At 36.1% G+C, this 18,781-nt stretch overlaps 1 protein-coding gene across 1 annotated transcript in view; it reads right to left on the reverse strand.

Annotated features, from left to right (window-relative positions):
• Positions 1 to 18,781, reverse strand: part of F13A1 (coagulation factor XIII A chain) — a 189,234-nt gene that overhangs the window by 31,359 nt on the left and 139,094 nt on the right. Inside the window, exons 9-11 of the mRNA XM_074270966.1 lie at positions 11,418 to 11,521; positions 8,007 to 8,095; positions 2,647 to 2,800 (exon numbers count right to left, since the gene is read on the reverse strand). Coding sequence (XP_074127067.1) covers positions 2,647 to 2,800; positions 8,007 to 8,095; positions 11,418 to 11,521 — 347 coding nt within the window. The remainder of the gene's footprint in view (positions 1 to 2,646; positions 2,801 to 8,006; positions 8,096 to 11,417; positions 11,522 to 18,781) is intronic.

Consider the following 18,781-nt stretch of genomic DNA (forward strand, 5'->3'; position numbering starts at 1 on the left):
TTTGATACTTTTTGTGGACAGCTAGGTGGCATAGTAGGTAAAGTACTAAATCCAGAATAAGGAATACCTGAGTTCAAATCAAATCTCAGACATTTATTAATTGGGTGACTCTGGACCAGTCAGTTAATCCTATTTCCCTAAGTTTTCTCATCTGTAAAATGAAATTGGAGAAGGAACAAGCAAACCACTCTAGTATATTTGCCAAGAAAATCCCAAATGGGGTCATGAAAAGGCAGACTCAACTGAAAAATGACCAATAAGATGTCTAGTACTTTGACATCCAGGGAAAGGAGCATGAAGCAGGTCTTCAAATCAACTTTTCACCAAATAAATAATTCACCTTATCAGAGTAATATAAGAGATAATTTTCACTACTGCAGTTGAGTATATGAAAACCCCCCAGGATATCAGAACACTGCGAGTAGAAACACTCTTAATGCTACTCCCAGCTAGAGAGAAAGACCTTGAAACTAAATATTGTTGAGAGACCCTTGCATACAACCTTGTTGAATTAAATGTACTAGACAGCAGCTCATGCAAGAGAGACCTGAGGATAACATGAGATCCAAGGCAAACCAGGTTAGGGAGTGAGTGATTCAGTATGTGGAGGAAAGAAGCATAAAATGGTAGCTTTATATTTTAACTAGTTATTCTAGCTAATTAGGCACTGACACTAAGAGTTTCCATAGCATAGAAGGGGCATAAGTGCTGTCAATATTTAAAAATAACAAATTTAATCATTATATATTTTAAAAATAATTTTTAAAAAGTGTGACCCCTAAATTCTTGTGCCCTAGGAGTAAGTCCCAGTCATTCTTCCCTAGTTATGATTTTGAAATGATATGTCTTAGGAATTTACTGGTGGATGTGGGAAACATGATTTCTTAGGACATGTTGAATCAAGCAATCAAAAGCAGATGAGAGTTTTGAAGTCATTTAGAGGGTAGCGCTTGTGAGGAAAGGATCCACATTTTCCTCCGAATCAGGCAGGTTTGTGATTCTTTTTGGATGTATTCTATACTCTAATATACAACATTTATAGACCATCTGCAAAATTCAAGTAGCACTGGGACTGTAGTTATAGGAAATTGTTGAAAGGAGGACAAAAGTTTTTTTTTCTTGTCAATACATATTATGAAATTACTCTTCCATTATGCAGGAAAAGAAAATTGGTGATTTTCTAACAGGAGTTACTTCATGGAATAGCTGAAAAGTATTTCTCCTTAGGCTAGAAAGAACTCATACTTTAAAGCCATTTCTGACTTAATTACTCATACCTATGAAGGTGGTCACTGAGATGGGTGTCAGCATTTCAAAGGTAGCTGACAAAGAGCTATTTCTTGCTTGAAAATTACAGCTTCTTCAGCTATATGTAAAGTTCAAGTTGAGGTCTGAAACCATGAGAAATTATTTGGCTTGGTTCAAGCCAAAATATTCTTCTATTTCTTTCTCAAACAGATGAGAAGATTGACATGTTATAAGCCATGTGTTGTGATTTAACCATCACTCACAATATTAAAATGGCAGAAAGTTCTTCACACATGAATAAGAGGAAGTTGGAAACCTATTTCATAAGAAAGCTATTTTCTTTTCCTCAATTAAAAATGCTAGAGCTGTAATAAAGATTTATTGTTTCATTTAGAGAGTTAAAGAGTGAATGGGTCAAGGTAAGTTCTGAGAAAGAAGAATTTCAACTTCAAAATAAAAATTCATTACTTGACAAAAAAGTAAACCATTGCAAAAATTAGTTAAATGCTTGCTTCCATTTTCATTAAGAGCCAGTTATAACTGGTTAATTATACTAATTAACTAGTTAGTTCTCAAGTCTAGTAAAAATTTTTTTTCTGTGTTTTCTTTAACTTCTGGCTTTGTTTTCAGAGATTATATATTAGGGCTTAAAAATAAGGGAATTTGTAAGGAGAGCTTGATTTTCTCTTGCTGTTTTAGTAAACCACAAACTCATATGAGGCAACATTGTGATGTGGCAACAGAAAAAGCTAATGGGACCCTAGACTGCAATAAAGAAAACAGAGTACTTGCACTGAGGAAGGTGATATTCTCCCTGTACTTCCTTGGTCACATCCCAGCAAGATGATTTTGTTCAGTTACATACCATATCATATGACAATTGTTGAAGAAAGTGGGCATGGTGAGCCTGAAGAAAGAAAGGCTTGGGAGGGGAGTGTGGTAACCTTTATATATCTGAAGACATCTATCAAAGAGTGTCTTGTTTGGTTTGCTCCTGGAATACAGAAAGGGGACCAAAGGGATCTATGGGGAATGAATACCCACTAAGCATGAAGATCAACCACTCAACAATTAGGAAAAGGTCAAATGAAATGGGTTGCCTCAGATGAGTGAATTCTCTACCACAGAAGGTTTTCATGTAGAAGCTTTATGATCAATTGTCAATACTGTAAATGGAATTTATGATTAGAGGAGAGATTGCAGTAAATGACCTTTGAACTCTAAAATGTGTGATTCCATATCAATAAGTACTTACAACAAAGAGCTCCAAATACTACTATATTCTTTGACTCAATTTCCTCAGGAACAGCAAATAAATACTTAAATAACAGGGAAAATTTGATCAAGTCAAACTTATGCATTCAAGTAGCACTTCTCTTTGCCATTTGAAAAAATTACCTTCTGGGAATTTGTAATTTTCAGTTATGTCCTGCTTTCCATCTCCACCAATTTTCTTGGTGAGAACTAATTTCCCAATGTGGGTTTTATCAACAGCTTCGACCAAATGAGTTGCATCTTTTTTGACTGTAATATATATAAGATCACTGTTGACCTGGAAAAAAAAGAAGAGAGTACCATGTCATCTATTGACTTGGCCACCAAAACATTTGTTTATATTACTTAAAATTATCTAAATAATCTTAAATCCCACTTATGGAGATTCATTATCAGCACATTTAACATATCAACTTGTTGTCCTTTCTTCAACATTGGCACGAAATGCAAAAGCTAAATATTTCCATATTTTATTTCTTTTTTTTTCCCTCCATGGAAGACTAATGTTCTACAATCAAATAGTTTTCATAAAGCAAGAGTAGGAACAATCTAGGAGGAATTCACACAAAGTCTTGAGAGTCTACAATTTGGCCCATGGTATTTGGGGATCAAAAGTGGGATGGCAAAACAGCGATAGACAGTCCCCAAGCTCTCCCCAAGACCAATTTTATTACTTACATTGCTGAAATCCATGTTTGGTCCATGAAAGTTTACCTACAGGAGCTATATTATAGACAGAATGCTAGAGATGAAAGGTATCTTATATATCATCTGGCTCAACACTTTCATTTAAAAAAAAAGATTTTTATTTTATTGAAAATTTGTACATTGCCTAGATTTCCTTCTGTTTCCTTCCTCTCCCCCTATTCTGGAAAACCATTCCTTATAACAAAGGATTAAAAAAAAAGATGAAAGAAAAAAGAGAGAAAGAAATTTATCAAAATTGATTGATACATTAAAAAAAAGAAAAAAATACCTGACATGTTTAATTAATACCCTATACTTATGAATTCCCCATTTCTACTTCCATAAAAGAGAAGCAGCTAGCTGTGCGTAGTGGATAGATTGCTGGACGTGGAACAAGAAAACATTTCAAATATAGCCTCAAGCACTTGCTAGCTATGTGACTCTTAGAATGTTACTTTATCTGTGTCTGCCTTAGTTTCCTTGACTGTAAAATGGAGAAAATTATAGCAGCTACCTCCTAAGGTTTTGATGAGGATTAAATAAGATAATATTTGTAAAATTACTTAGCTTGCTACATAGTAGGTACTTAAATATTCATTCACTTCCACCAGTAGAGAGTCATAAGCGAGTCTTTGTATATATTTTCTATGGGGCCAAGTATATTCTTTATAATTTCACACATTTCATTTCCAATTTTCCAACCCCCTCATTTAACAGATAACTGAGGAGGAGAGAGATTCAATTACTAGTTCCAGATTGCACAGCTCTTCAGGAATAGATTTGGGACTAGATCAAAGACTTTTTAGAATTGGAAGAGATTCTAGATGCCATCTAGTTCAATCCCTGGACTATATCCTTGACAAATGGTTATCTTACTTCTCAGCAAAAACTCTGATAATAGGGAATCTACCTCCCAAGAAAGGAGTTTGTGCCTCTGAAGTGTTTCAGCATTAGGAAACATTTCTATATATCAAGGATAAAATATATCTCTATACAACTTGTACTATTGTTTCTATATTTGCCCATTGGTACAAAGAAAGTTTAATTCCATTAAATTAGTTATTTAATGATGTTCTTTCAATATATTTCACAAAGTTTTTCTTCTCTTCTTTTCCTTCTATCTAAACTCTTACCCAACACACACACACACACACACACACACACACACACACACACACACACACACACACACACACAAAGACTAAATTAGTGGTTTATGACGTCAATTTTCTGGACTCAAATACAAAATTTTACATTGGGCCTAATGTTCTAGCATGTAAGATTCTTAAGTTGTTCAGCTAAAGCGTTAGCTATCCCTCACTGTGGTATCTACAAATTTGAATAGAAGGGTTTTAATATGTAGATTCAAGTAATTAAACATAAAAGTGTCAAACAGTACAACTCCAAGCACAGATCCCAGGGGCACACTACTATAAATTCTCTTCCAATGTGAAATTGAACCAGTAATGATATTTTGGGTTCAACCATTCAACCATTGCCAAATCCACCTAATTATAGTATCAGCTAGCCTCTATCTATCAATAGTTTCTAAAAGAACAGTATGAGACACTGTCAAATGTTCCATTAAAATTTAGAAAATCTATGTCTAGAATTTCTCTGATCTACTAATCTAGTCCTAGGAAAAGTGGAAATGAAATCTGTCTGACAAGACTAGTTGTTGATAAGGCTTTTTGTGATAACCACTTTCTTTTCTAGATGCTTACTATCATTTGAATAATGCCTCCTAGGATCTTTTCAGGAGTGGAAATTAAGCTCACTGCCCTGCATTTTGCAGACTCTACTCTTTTTATATATGAAAATGGAAACATTCTCCCTTTTCTAATTTTGCAATATCTCTTTTGTTTTGTATTATCTCTCACAGACCATTAATGGTGTCTCAGCAATTGCTTCTGTCAAGTCATGGCATAGAAGATGGGATGCTGAGCCTAAAGTAAAAAATGGAAGGGAAGGAAAGGAAAGGGGGAAAGTTAAAGAAGGGAAGGAAAGGAGGAGGGTTGAGGAAAGTTAAGGAAGGGATGGCAAGGGTAGGCTTGGGAAGGGAAAGAGCACATTCAGTTTAAAGATTGATTCATGGAGGTTCTCTTTAAAGATTAATGCATTCCCATGATGTTCCTCTTTTGGAATCCCTGAATGGCTCCCCTGTTCACTTTTAGCCATCTGAACACCCCAGAAATGCACAGCTCTCAGGTTCAGGCTTCTGATAGATGGACTGAGAAATGCTGCAGGTTGTTACTGAGGATTTCACTGGAGGAAAGAGAAGATATTCTCATTTGCAAATCCTGACAGCATTCTTAACAATCAAGATCTGGATTTAATAATGAGACTGTATGTTGACATTAGCAGTGATTAAATCAATTTGTTCCTGGTGGGAAGTCTTCTCTACCTCTCTCTGGCAATAAAACATAATAATAATATAAGGATTTGTGAAATATAGAGCATGATTTTCATCAAGAGATTCTTATAACATAATAAACTAGAAGAATGCAACCCAGGAGGTTTGTGTAAATCAACAAAAGCTCAAACTGTTCCAAATATGTCTGCCCATCTGAAGAACTTGCGAAATATAACAGGGGCCCACAAAGAGGAAAATAATAGCAAAGATCCTTTTTTAGAGGGCATAGATGTATGTGAATTCTTAGGAAATCTTGACACTTTATGACTCTGCCACTCATTTGACGATTCATCACGCACTACCACATGAAAGCCCTTATATTACTATTCTCATATAGTAGATATTTCTAGGTATTATGTCCTGAGTCTTGTTTCCACTGGTGAGAGCCATATTTTGGCATGGAGCATGTCAATTCAGTCATAGGTAAAATCATAGATTTAGTGCTTGAAGGTACCAAAGAAAAAAATTGAGCTTATTCTAATTTTACAGATAAGGAAATGGAGGCCCAGAGAGATTAAATAAATTGCCCAAAGTCAGACAAATAAGTGTGGTAGAATTGAGATTTGAGCTCAGATTCAGCATCAGAGTGGTCCTTCCCCTCCCTGCTCCAGCTCACTCCCATCCCAATGATTCTTTGTTTTTGTTCTTTTTGGATATAAAAATTGTACAGTATTTGGAGTCAGATGACCTGAATTCAAAATCTGGACCAGCTATTTATTATGTTGGGCCAGTTCTTTGACCCCAATGTCCTTACTTCTCTCATACATAATATGACAGTATAGGACAAGATGGTTTATAAGGTTCTTTACCCTTCTAAATCAAAGACCCCATTGATCCTAGTTCTCTTTGATACTCTATAATTCTTGTTGCCTCATAGATGATTACCTTTTTCTCCCAGGAGTAATGGCTTCTTACCAAGGAGTCAGGAATTAACTCATTGCTAAGATGTTAAGATTTGAACTTCCTGTTGTCCTAGGTGCTTGCCCCACTTTGACTATGAGTGATGCAATCATTCATAGTTAATTTATGTAGCTGAGTGACCAAGGGACTTGGCCTTTAAAAGGATGCTGGAGACAAAGGCAGAGAGTATAGGGGCTACATCAAGTCAAAAACTGAATTCCTTAGAGAGAAGGACCCAAGTTAGCTCTCCAAGGAACTATATGCTTGAGCAACCATCAGAGTTCTAATGCACAGAGTTGCTTCATGGGCAGGACGACTCTTACTGACTTCTCTGTATACCCTCTGAGCTCTAATCATCCCTCTTTGTACTCCATCTTCCTTTTAATGATCAAACCAACTGGTTGTGACTTAATCAATCATTATCAATATAGCGTCAAATAGACACCAAGTTTCCAGGAAGAGGAATGGAATTCACTTTCTTAATGTGTTAACATTGTCAAGAAATTTTCAATTCTAGTTTAGGAGACCAATAGCAGATATCAGAACAAAGTCCATTGAAGCAACTCAAGCTAATTCTAGGATATATGCAATACACCCTCTAACATCCATCCCACATATTATTATATAGTGTTGTTTATGTCTTGGTTTACTCACTACATTGTAAACTTCAAAGAGGTAGTGATTAAGTTATATACTCTTTTGAAATCTCTTTTTCCTCCATGTTAACAGAATAATGTCTTGCCTATGGTAGATTTTATTTTTATTTTTTATTTTTTTGGAGAGGGAGTGTTATTTTTTTTTTTATCTTTTTTGACTAGTATCATATATAGCAAATTGACTACCAGGTCTGGAATCAGGAAGATTTCAGTTCAAAACTAGCCTTCAACACCTACTAAGTTGTGATCCTAGGCCAGTCACTTACCTCTGTTTGCCTCATATTCTCATTTGTAAAAATGGAAATAACAATAGTGCCTATCTTCTAGGGTTGTTATGAAGATCCAATGAGATAGTATTTATTTAAAAAGTGCTTAGTACAGTGCTTGGCACAGATAAAGTGCTATATAAATGTTAGTTATGATGATGATGATGTTGGGAACATCCAGTAAGAAAAATACCCTACCAATGCAGACTGAAACTCCTCTTTGATTTGTAGTTTGAGAGATTTGTTTGGGGCACTGGGAAATTAAATCGTTTGCTGCTGGTCACAGAACCAGTAGGTATCAAATCAGAGCAGACCTGAATTGCCTGAATCCAGGGTTGGCCATTTGTTTACCATGTGTACTGATTTATAAGTCTATATAAGAGCATGTTCTTGTTCCTAGCTTCAGAATCACCAATTATTCAGAATCACTCTGCCTATAGGTTATAGACAGTCTTTCTGATTGTATAGCATCTAATGTGGTACAGTGTGCAAGTAGGAATATTGTTGGAAAAGTACAGTATAAGCCTTAGTCTGCCCCTCACTCCGCAGGCTTTCACCTACCTCTGCAAAAACAAATGGTGTATCGAACTGGAAGCAGACATGGCCATGCTTAACAGCCTGGACAGAGGCAGGACCACAACGGTACATCCCTAAATGAGAGAGCAAAGGAATGATTGAGATTATTACTTTCAGATTATGTTAGAGAAATACTAGAAATTAAAGAGATTATCTTTCTTAATGCTGAGGCTTGGTAGATATGGGACAAGACTTTCTAGTTTATTTTGTGCTAAATGGGCCTTCATGGTTTCCTTCTTTTTATGAGAGGCTGGAGAAAGTATTTAAACACAAGGCTTCAACCAGGAGGCCTTTTTTTTCTTCTTCAGGAAAGTCCCCTCAAATATGAAAGGTTTTTTCCCAATTTCTTTATTAATATTGATGGCATCATGTTATTCCCATTCACCCATAGTCACTCTTAACTTAGTCCTTTTATTCAGCTTCTATATCTCATAAAATTCTAAATCCTGTTAATTCTGACTCTCCAATATGAGATATAGTCATCCCCTCTATTCCACCACCACAATTCAATTCATCATCATCTTTCACCCAGACCAATGTAATAGCTCCAACAGCCTCCTAACTTCTTCCTGGATCTGGATCTCTTTTTGAGCCATTTTTCACATACATTAAGTTACAGAAGAATTACAGAGTAATTCTTTCTAACGAATAAATCTCATTATCATTAAAATACTTAGCACAGTGCCCAACACCTAGCAAGTGCTATTTAAAGGAATATTTCCTCTCTTCTCAGAGACCTTAAACATTACCTATATTCTACAGAATTGGTTACTCTACAGCTCAAATTCTCTCCCTATACTGCTTTCACTTCTTCAATTATCATCTCTACACAGATGATCCTCAGATCTGTTTATCCAGCCTTAACCTCATTTTCGACCTCCAGTCTCACATCTCCAGCTGCCTATTATACATCCTGACCAAGAGCTCTCAGAGACATCTTCAACTTGACATGTCCAAAACTGAACTCATTATCTTTTCCCTCAAACCCTCCCCTCTGCTTAACTTTCCTATTACTTTGGAGGATACCACCATCTCTCCAGTTATCAAGGTGTCATCCTTGACTCCTCACTGTCTCTCACCCTCCACATCCAATCTGTTACTGAATTCTGTCAATTCTATCTTCACAACATCTCTCATATGGAATATCTGCCTCTCTCCTCTTATGTTGCACCACCCTGTTATAAATCTTTATCACTGCATAGCTGGATACTGAGATAGCTTGCTGCTGGTTTTCCTGACTCAAGTTTCTTCTCATTTGGGCTCATCTAGCACTCAACTGTCAAAATGATCTTCCTAAAGAGTACGCCCCTATTCACAATTAATTCCAATGGCTCCCTGTTACATGCAGGATGAAATATCCTTTCTTTGCCTTGTAAAACCCTTTATCGCCTGGCCCATTCCTACTTTCCCAGTCTTATTAGATTTTTCTCCCCTCTCTGTTCTGTATAAATCAGTGACATTGACCTCTTTGCTGTTTCTTACATAGGGAGATGCTTCATCTCCCTACTATGTACATTTTCACTGTCTATTTTCATGCCCCCAAAGCTCTCCCTCCTCAATTCTCTCTCTCTCCCAGCTCCTCTGTCTTTTGTCAAGTCTCAGACAAAATCTCATCTTTTAGAAGAAGTCTCTCTTTAACCCCTCAATACTAGTGCCTTCTCTCTAAGATTACTTCCAATATATGTGTGTGCATGTGTGTAAGAGTATGTATGCATATGTGCATGTATGTGAGTGTAGTAGATATACTATGTATATGAAAATTGGAGGTAATTTCAGATTGTAAATTAATGGGTATATGTATGGATATGGATATTTAAGATGTATATGTATATCTGGAAATGAGAGGTAATCTCAGAATGAAAGTACTAGCATTAAGAGGATAAGGAAAGGCTTTTTGCAAAAGATCATATTTTTAGCTGATTATATAAACACATACATTTACACAACCTTAGCCATTACCAATGTTCCAGTGTTATACTGAGTTGGTCACTCTACAGCTGCTTCTCTCTGTGTTTATGTATATAAACATATATACATACATACTAATACACACACATATACATCAGGCATGTATAAGAGGGATTTCATTTTCTTTGGATTTGGATTTCTTCCTAGCTAGTTTAGTGTATGAAAAATAGCAGAGATTTAGTTTTGTGAATTTATATGTACATTTCTTCATATTACTGTAACCCTTGTTTCCATATGAAATAAAAGGTTAAGCCTTTATTCTGGTTTAATTAGAATCTCTGGGAGGCCATGGTTCTCATAACCTTTTAATACTCATCATGCCTATTAGCCCATCCACACATTCAGAGTCTGAAATAAATTGCTGAAGAAAAACATTAAAAAATCAAGTCTTGGTAAGTTATGTTTCACAAGAATTGTACAGATGATCCATAGTTTTATTTGGTTTCTAATGTTCCTTCTACTATCAGACCTTTCATTGATCTCATTCTGAGAGAGTAGGAAAATATTTTTATAGATAATATAAAGCATTTCTACAGATTTTCTTTTCTTTGTTTCTTCCCTCCTTTCCTCCTTTCCTCCCTCCCTCCCTCTCTCCTTCCTTTCCTCCCTCTCTCCTTCCCTTCCTCTCTCTTTCCCTCTCTTTCCCTTCCTTCCTTCTCTCCCTCCCTCTCTTCCTTCTCTCCCTCCCTCTCTTCCTTCCTTCCTTCCTTCCAAAAATTATCTTATAAAAAAAGCCAAAATAGAGAAATTCCATCATATTGAGCTGTGTTTTCTTTTCCCACAAGAACCATGAAATGAATTGGTTGTTTCTATGGAAAGATTACTAGATTTGAGGTCTGACAACCTGGCTTTGAATTCCTTGTCACCTGAGTAAGCTTGGGCAAACTTCTCAAGTCTCAGCCTCAGTTTGCCTATTTATAAAATTAAACTACATATCATCTAAGGTTCTTTCCAGCTAAATTTGTGACCTTATAATAAAACTGGAATTTCAAAAAAGAATTTGAAAACAACCCTACAATCTAGGCATGAAATACTCTATATCCATGATATTATAATTACCCTACTGCTATTGTTAATAACAGTAACAACAATAACAACATTTAGCATTTATAGAGCCCTTCAAAGTTTGCAAAATGCTTTACTAAAATCTTATTTTAGAGTACTTTAGAGTTTACAAAGCACTTCCGTTAGGTAGTGCAAGTATTACTAATCCCATATTGCAGATTAGAAAATTGAGGCTCATCACAGGGTTAGCTGACTTGTTCAAGGTTCTGCCACTAAGTGGCAGATCTGAGATTCAGATCTAGAGAACAGAAATAATTCTGGTTTTGCCTGCTAGGGTCAGCAATTCCTTAAATAACTAAAGCAATTTTAAAGACAAACAAAGAATCAGCCACAAAGCAGTCTCTCAAGTGGTTGTAGTTTTACCATCACTGTTTTCTTGAGGGGTGCTGTCCACCACTTGCCATCCTCCAAAACCAACAGGAAGATCAGGTCTGGCCATCCAGGCTTCATTCCAGCAATGATAGTTCCTTTTAAAAAACACATAAAAGTAAACTTTCTTTTGCTTAGTACTTTCAAAATTAACACTAGCTATGAATATCTTATAGATGTGTGTTATTGATAACTTATAGAAATGCATGAACCTAGAAATTGCCTGACAGTGGTACTGCAATGGGAGAGGGTGGTGTCAGGACACCAAACATTGAGCTACTGGATGCATCCTCGGCTCAGCAGCTGACCTCTGAATTGGCACCTTCTTGTCCATTCTAGTATAAGTATTAAACTCATCCATAAATATAAGTTTGGTTAGAAATATCAAGTTCCAAACTTTGGGTTATATATTGCTTGGTTTTTATGTTGCTATTTAAAGTTCAATTCAAAAGACAATTACTAAGCACCTACTGTATACAAAGGCATTATGAATCAAAAGACAAAATCAATATTTCCTTCCCTTCAAGGAGCTTACATTCTATTGAGGCCATGCAAGATGTGAAGAAATAAGTTAATGCAAAGTACATGCAAGATAAAAAGTAATTTGAAAAAAGAGAATTGTATCATTTGAGCTGTGTATATGTGTGGTTGATGTGGAGAACAGAGGTTATTTGGATAGGAAATACATGCCTCTGGATTCTTTTATATATAGCTTTGATGTGAAACTACCGGGTACCATGGAAACTCGACATTTGAGCCCATCTGGTAAGGCTGGTTTTTCTACCATTCTCTAGCCAATCTCTCCTGCTGATTCTGAGGCAACCTTCCATCAATGGTTCCTCTTTCCATTTCCCTTTCCCTCTCTGAGCTTTGATTTATAAAAAGCATGGTTCTTCATAAGGATTGTTGCAGTGATAATCCATCTGGTGCTTATGGTCCTAGACCACTGCTATAGAAATAATTTTGTATTCACTATAATTCTACAAAAATCATTATAAATTCACATGTAGGGCTAAATCAAGGAGGAAATATTATATATAATATAATAATATATAATATAACAATGGAACCTTCACATAATTCTTCTTTAGAAACTAATCTGCTTTAGGGACATATAGCTCTTTAGAGTTTTCTGTAAAGTTCTTAAAGTAATAGAATATGGGGGAAAAAGTGCTATTATGAATTATATAGTTGCTGTGATTAAAAGTAATACAATGTCCTTGCAAAGACCAAAAATAATAACCAACATATTGAAGGCCCTCTAGCTAAATATAAATTGAAACCATGTGTTAATATAAATTGTATACATATATCTGTACATATGTATAAATTTACCTATGTTATGTGACATTTTTCAAATGTGTTCAATTCTATGAGCTCATAAATGTGTGTATATATATGCATATTATATATGACATGTATTTATGTGTCATTCACACATATATGAATATAGCATTATCTTGGTCATACAAAATCCAGAAATTGCCAAGGAGATCAGAAGAAAAGAAAGGAATGAAAAAAGATCTCCCATCATCCCCTTCTGTAACCCCCAGGTAGTTTAGGGTGATGTTGGAGCCCAGTGGATGAGGTGATTTTCAAAGACCAGCTTTTCTTTCCCAACATTTCGGATTTGTGGAAAGATGGAAGAAGAAGGCAGGGAAAACTGTGTGGAAGTCTTCAAGGGGGACAAATTAGGTGAGACCACATGGAAATGGAAGAGGGACTACAAACCAAGATGATGATTATACATTTTCCTTCTCCCCTTTCTCTCTTCTGAAAGGGTGTGAACATGTAGTTTTCTGGTAGCAGGCTTACATCTATTTCATAAACATTTATTTATCTTTATTTTTAAAATGTCAATGAGGTGGTACAATGGATAAAGCAACTGATCCAGACTCAGGAAAACCTCGGTTTAATTCCAATTTTAGACAATTTCTAGCTATATGGTCCTGGACAAGTCACTTAGCCTCTGCCCATTTAAATTTCCTCAACTTTAAAATGGGGATAATAATACTGCCTATGCCCAAGACTGCTGTGAAGTTAAAATGAAATAATATTTAAAAAAGCACTCTGTAGACCTTAAAGTACTATAAAGCTACTAGTTATTATTGTCAAACACTTAGTTTTTCTTTTAAAACAGTAATTGGAATAATGATGATATATTACGAAACAGTCTGTATTTTTACTAGAATTTATTAGAAAAGTAAGATTCAATATTGGGAAAACTCGGAAATGGGAAGAGATGGATTTAAAACTGATATTTTTCCAGAGTGTGATCTATGATTGGGAGATCAAGCTAGGAAAGAAAGTTCTTGATTCAGTTTTATAACTTCGCTATGCTTTTATCTAAGTCACCATAAAAATGTCAAACAGAATACACCCCAGGACTGAACATTAGGCTCCTCCAATAGAGAGCTTTTCCCAACATCAGATTGAGCCACTGATAATTGCTCTTTGAGTCTAGACATTCAATTAGGTTCAAATCCTTGTAACTTTACAACCATTTAACTCAGGTCCCAGTTTTTTCCCATTAAAACAACATGATTCTTTTTTGGGGGGGAGGGAATAAAAATCCTGATAAATTGTATCTGCAAAATTTCCTTGATCTATCAGTCTATCATAAATGGAGATGAGGTCAGTTTGGCATGAGCCAGTTTTGAGAAAGCCATCATGAGTACTGTTTCTTTCTTAATGCTTTCTGTTTCTAGATCTTTGCTGACCATCCCTGTAATGATTCATTCTATCAATTTCACTGCACTATAGTTTAAAGACTTCATTCTTTTATCTTAAAAAATTGGGACATGATTTGCTCTTTTCCAATCTTGAATTATATCTTCTCCACTATGCCAAGCTGACTTATACAGACCACTGAAACTCCTTTTCCCCCTGAATACTTTGTGGCTATTAAAGAAAAGTGGTGTTTGCTCATGATATTGAAGGACTGAGATTAATCACCTATTTATAATTTCACTCCTAAATATGCTTATTCTCCAATTTGTGTATAACATCAGTGTTTCATTCTGTTATTTAATCTCTTTAGCTTTTTTTCTTTTCCTTTTTCCTTTTTTTAAATAACTCTATTACTTTGATGGAGAAGCAGCCTAATCAGTGGGAGAAAGAAGTGGACCTGGAATTAAAGGATCTGATTTCCTCTCAATTCTAGTACTTAACTAGCTTGATTATTTTTGTTGTTGTTGTTCAATTGTTTTTCAGTCCTGTGTGTCTGACTTTTCACAATCCCGTTTGTAGTTTTCTTGAGAAAGATGTTGAAGTGGTTTACCATTTCTTTTTCCAGATCATTTTTATAGATGAGGAAATTGAGGCAAATTGGGTTAAATAATTGCTTAATATTCTACATCTATTTAATATCTGAGGCTGGATTTGAATTCAGAAAGATGTCCTTATGATTCTAGGCTGTGTTCTGTGCACTTTCGTGCCACCTAATTGATCTCGGTTATGTTGGGCATCAGTTTCTTAGAAACTCAATTTCCCCTTCCATAAATGAGAATAAGAACATATACTTAAGCTAGCTTCTCCATGTGTTGTTTTTGTTGTTTTTTTTTTTAATTGTTCCTTGTTTCTTTTTAAAATAATATTTTATTTTTACAAATACATGCAAAGATAGTTTTCATCATTTATCTTTGCAAAACCTTGTGTTACAAATTTTTCTCCCTTGCACTCCCCTTTCCCAAGACAGCAAGCAATCTGATATAAGTTAACCATCTTCATGTTGTTTTGAGATTAAAATGAGATAATATGGGGTGAAGAACATTAGATCTGGGGTCAGAGGACTCAGGTCAAATCATAGTAATCACTTGTTGTCTATTAGGCAAGTTATTCCAGGCTTGGCATTTTGTCCACTGCACCCCTTAGCTGCCAGTCGGTCCTTTAGAATTTGTCTCCAATTTAACTGTCCAGCCTTATTTCATTATACTCTACCACATAGTCTGCAATTCAAATCAACATGCTTGCATGTTGTTCTTAATCTTAAAAGCGGCCTTCCTTTTGCATTTGATTCATTCCTGCTCTATCTCTTACAATGATCCTCAGACTTTTAAAATTGGGGGCCAGTTCACTGTCCCTCAGACTGTGAGAGGGCTGGACTATGGAAAAACAAAAGCTCACACTCTGTCTCCATCCCTCAGCCCATTTGCCATAACCCAGAGGGCCTCAGCGGGCCGTAGTTTGAGAACCCCTGCTTTAGAATATAAGATTCTCAAGGGCAGGGTCTGTGTCTTTGTTTACCCAACTCCTACACAGACTTAGTTTGTAAGCACTTACATATGTGTTAATTAATTCAAGATTGAGCTTAAGAGCCAAGTCTTCTTTGTAGATAAATGGGTTCTTTCTCCAAATATTCTTTACAAGTACATTGTTTATATCTCTTTTTATTCCTGTTATATTCTATACTATATTACCATTTTCTGTAAATTACAGACCTCACCTCCCCCTCTGTCCCAGTGCTGTCATATAAACTCATTGAGGATAGACCCTGGATTAATTTTTAACATTATAACTCTAGCACTCAGTATAATATTAGGAACTTAATATCGTTGAATTGTATATCCTTAACATTTCTTCCTATCCCATGACTGTCTGTTTTACATGTTAAGTAAGCTCTTAGAGGGCAAGAATTAAATCTATAAAATTCAGTTTTTATGGAGTCTTCTACAGTTCCATATAAAATAGACACTTGATATAGTGAGTCTCAATTAAATGGAATGTTCCAGCTAATTGTCTTTCCCTGTTAGTTTAAGTAAGACAATCTATTTTTTTCCAATTTGTATGATTGAATATTTTTCTAAAATGCATGAGTAATTCAATTCTTCTGAGATAGAGGATGTTACATTTTTGTATTGTCATTGCTTAGTTATTTCAGTTTGTCCGATTATTCATGACCCCATTTTGGGTTTTCTTGGCAGAAATGTTAGGGTTTTCTGTTTCCTTCTCAAGCTCTTGTGACAGATGAAGAAACTGAGGCAAACAGAGTTAGGTAACTTGCCAAGCTGAGGCCAGATTTGAATTTAAGAAGATAAGTCTTCCTGATTTTAGGCCCAGTACTCTAATCATTGTACTACCTAGTAACCCCAGTCATTATTCTAAATATCCATTATTATCATGTGATCTTATGGTTATAGATATAGAACAGTGATATCAGTCTTAACTAGAAAGGCAGGGGCCACTAACCATAATGAGGAACCCCATAGGCCATATACTGACTCAGAAAACTACACATTCACATCTTCTATGTTCTGAGGTATTTCTGGGGGTTTTTTTTGGTTAAATCTTTCCCAATTATATTTTAATTTGATTCTGGACCATGCAGGAGGGCAGTGGCCAATGTAAACTGGATTGCTTGACACCTCTGATGTAAAAGGTAGGTTCAATCAGGCAGGCTACACTATATCCAGGATAATAAACCCTGAATGTCTGGGGTCATGAGATCCTAGATTTGGACCTTGGAGGAATCTTAGAAATCCTCTAATTCAAGCCTTCCATTTTATAGGTGAGGAAACTAGGGCCCACATAGGTAAAGAATCTTGTCCAGGATCACCAAAATAGCATAAGGTCAAGCTGGAATTAAAATAAAGCATATTTTGGTCTCTTTAAATAAATTTCTGCTGTTTCCTTGTTGTCTCTTCCCTCAATAGTATAGTTAAAAAAATTCCAGGTAATTTAAGGTTCTGATAAATTGAGGTGTTCATGATGCTTTTTATAATGATTAGCAAAGGCTACCTTTTCCTTTATTTTATTTCCTGTGCCCCTTTCGAAAGTCAGGGATGGCTGGCAATTTTTTGTGCTTCTTTGCAAAGCATTGCAGTATCCTTGTGGAATGCTAATACCCTGGCAGTGCTGTTGCAGAAAACCCTTCAGAGTTTCTGCAGTGGCTCTTCACCAATGGCACATGGCCAGGAGCTCCTTTTTATTTCTCCTCAAGCAAACAGCACCTCTAACAGCTAGGTAACTCCTTATGCGAGGCTGTTATTGGTTTTCCAGTACTAGGAAGCAAGAAATCAGCTCTAAAAAGATGCCTTTTCCCTAACATCTGGCTAAGGTCATGTCCGTTATTGGGGGGAAGGTGGCCACAGGGAGGGGGAAAACCAGACCCAGTATATTCTCCACCCACCAAGGTCAGCTTCAGCAGCTATGAGTGCTATATGTTCAAGGTAATAAAGTGGTTAATTAAAGCAATAAGGGCTTTAATGCCTTCACTTGGCTGGATGCATAAGCACACCACAGGGTCATCTCATTTACAATCTGTCCAGAAAGTTTCAAAGAGAAATAGTTCTTAAAAGCAAAGAAAGAGAGATGGGCTTGTAACTTTGTTTCTACAGTTTTATTGGGGCCCAAGGGAAAGCACAAACAAGACAGAGAAAAGCCCTAAAGGAGCTGACTTGGAACAGTTTCAAGAGTAAACCAAGTGTTTGAATTCTTTTATTGCAAAGAATGGTAGGGGAAAGAAATGGAAAGAAGCCAGTCATTTACCTGGGAAATAATTTGTATTCTGGTGGCAGAAAGAACAGACCCACCTCCCCGTTCTACTTCTGGGCACCTAATGCAGGCAATGATATTAGCAATAAGGAAAAAAAAAGTTGGAGTTTTAGCATTCTTAAATTCTGACCGGTCTAGTCACAATAGGTTAAAAAAAAAAAAAAAAAAAAAAAAAAAAAAAAAAAAAAAAAAAAAGGAAATGGAAAGAAATCAGTGGGCTCTGAGGCTTGTCTAACAAGACATTTCAAAGTGGAAATGAAAGCCTGGATGGAGGAAAAACTTGTCAGTTAGGAAAGTTAATGAAGCAAGATGACAGAAAAGGAATTATTCAGAGAAAGAGAGGCATGTCAGTAGAATCTTTTATGTGGCTGAGAGCCTGGTGCCCTGCTTTGTACTCTGAGATGTTGCTGTTTCCTCTTAGGGGTGGGGGAGGAGGTTAGAAGCAGGAAGTCTTGGTCTTCTCCAGGGACAGGTGAGTCAATGGGGCTTGCCAGAGGCCTAGCCAGGTATGTGCAGACCTGAGCTCTGCAGAGTCTGTGTCCTATGAGGCCCTTTATTTCTCTGATGTTAGGAGCTAACTGAAGAATTCCCTAAGGAAGCAATCAGAAATAGCCTAACTTTTGCAGTAGGGCTGTGAGAGAGATGAATGGAGGTTGTCAAGGAAAATCTAATATAGAAAAGATGGGATTGCAGGAAACAATCACCAGACAAACAAACAAAAAAGAGGAAGATGTTGGGAGGATTTGTGCTAGCCTTCTTCTTGCCTGGCTAAATGACTGCTCACTCAAGATAAGAGGAAAGGATGTCGAAAAGTAGTCATACCATTTTACCAAATAGAACCCTGGTATAAAACATGGGCTCTCTCC

The sequence above is a fragment of the Sminthopsis crassicaudata genome, chromosome 1 (genome assembly GCF_048593235.1).
Source record: "Sminthopsis crassicaudata isolate SCR6 chromosome 1, ASM4859323v1, whole genome shotgun sequence".
NCBI classification, from domain to species: domain Eukaryota; kingdom Metazoa; phylum Chordata; class Mammalia; order Dasyuromorphia; family Dasyuridae; genus Sminthopsis; species Sminthopsis crassicaudata.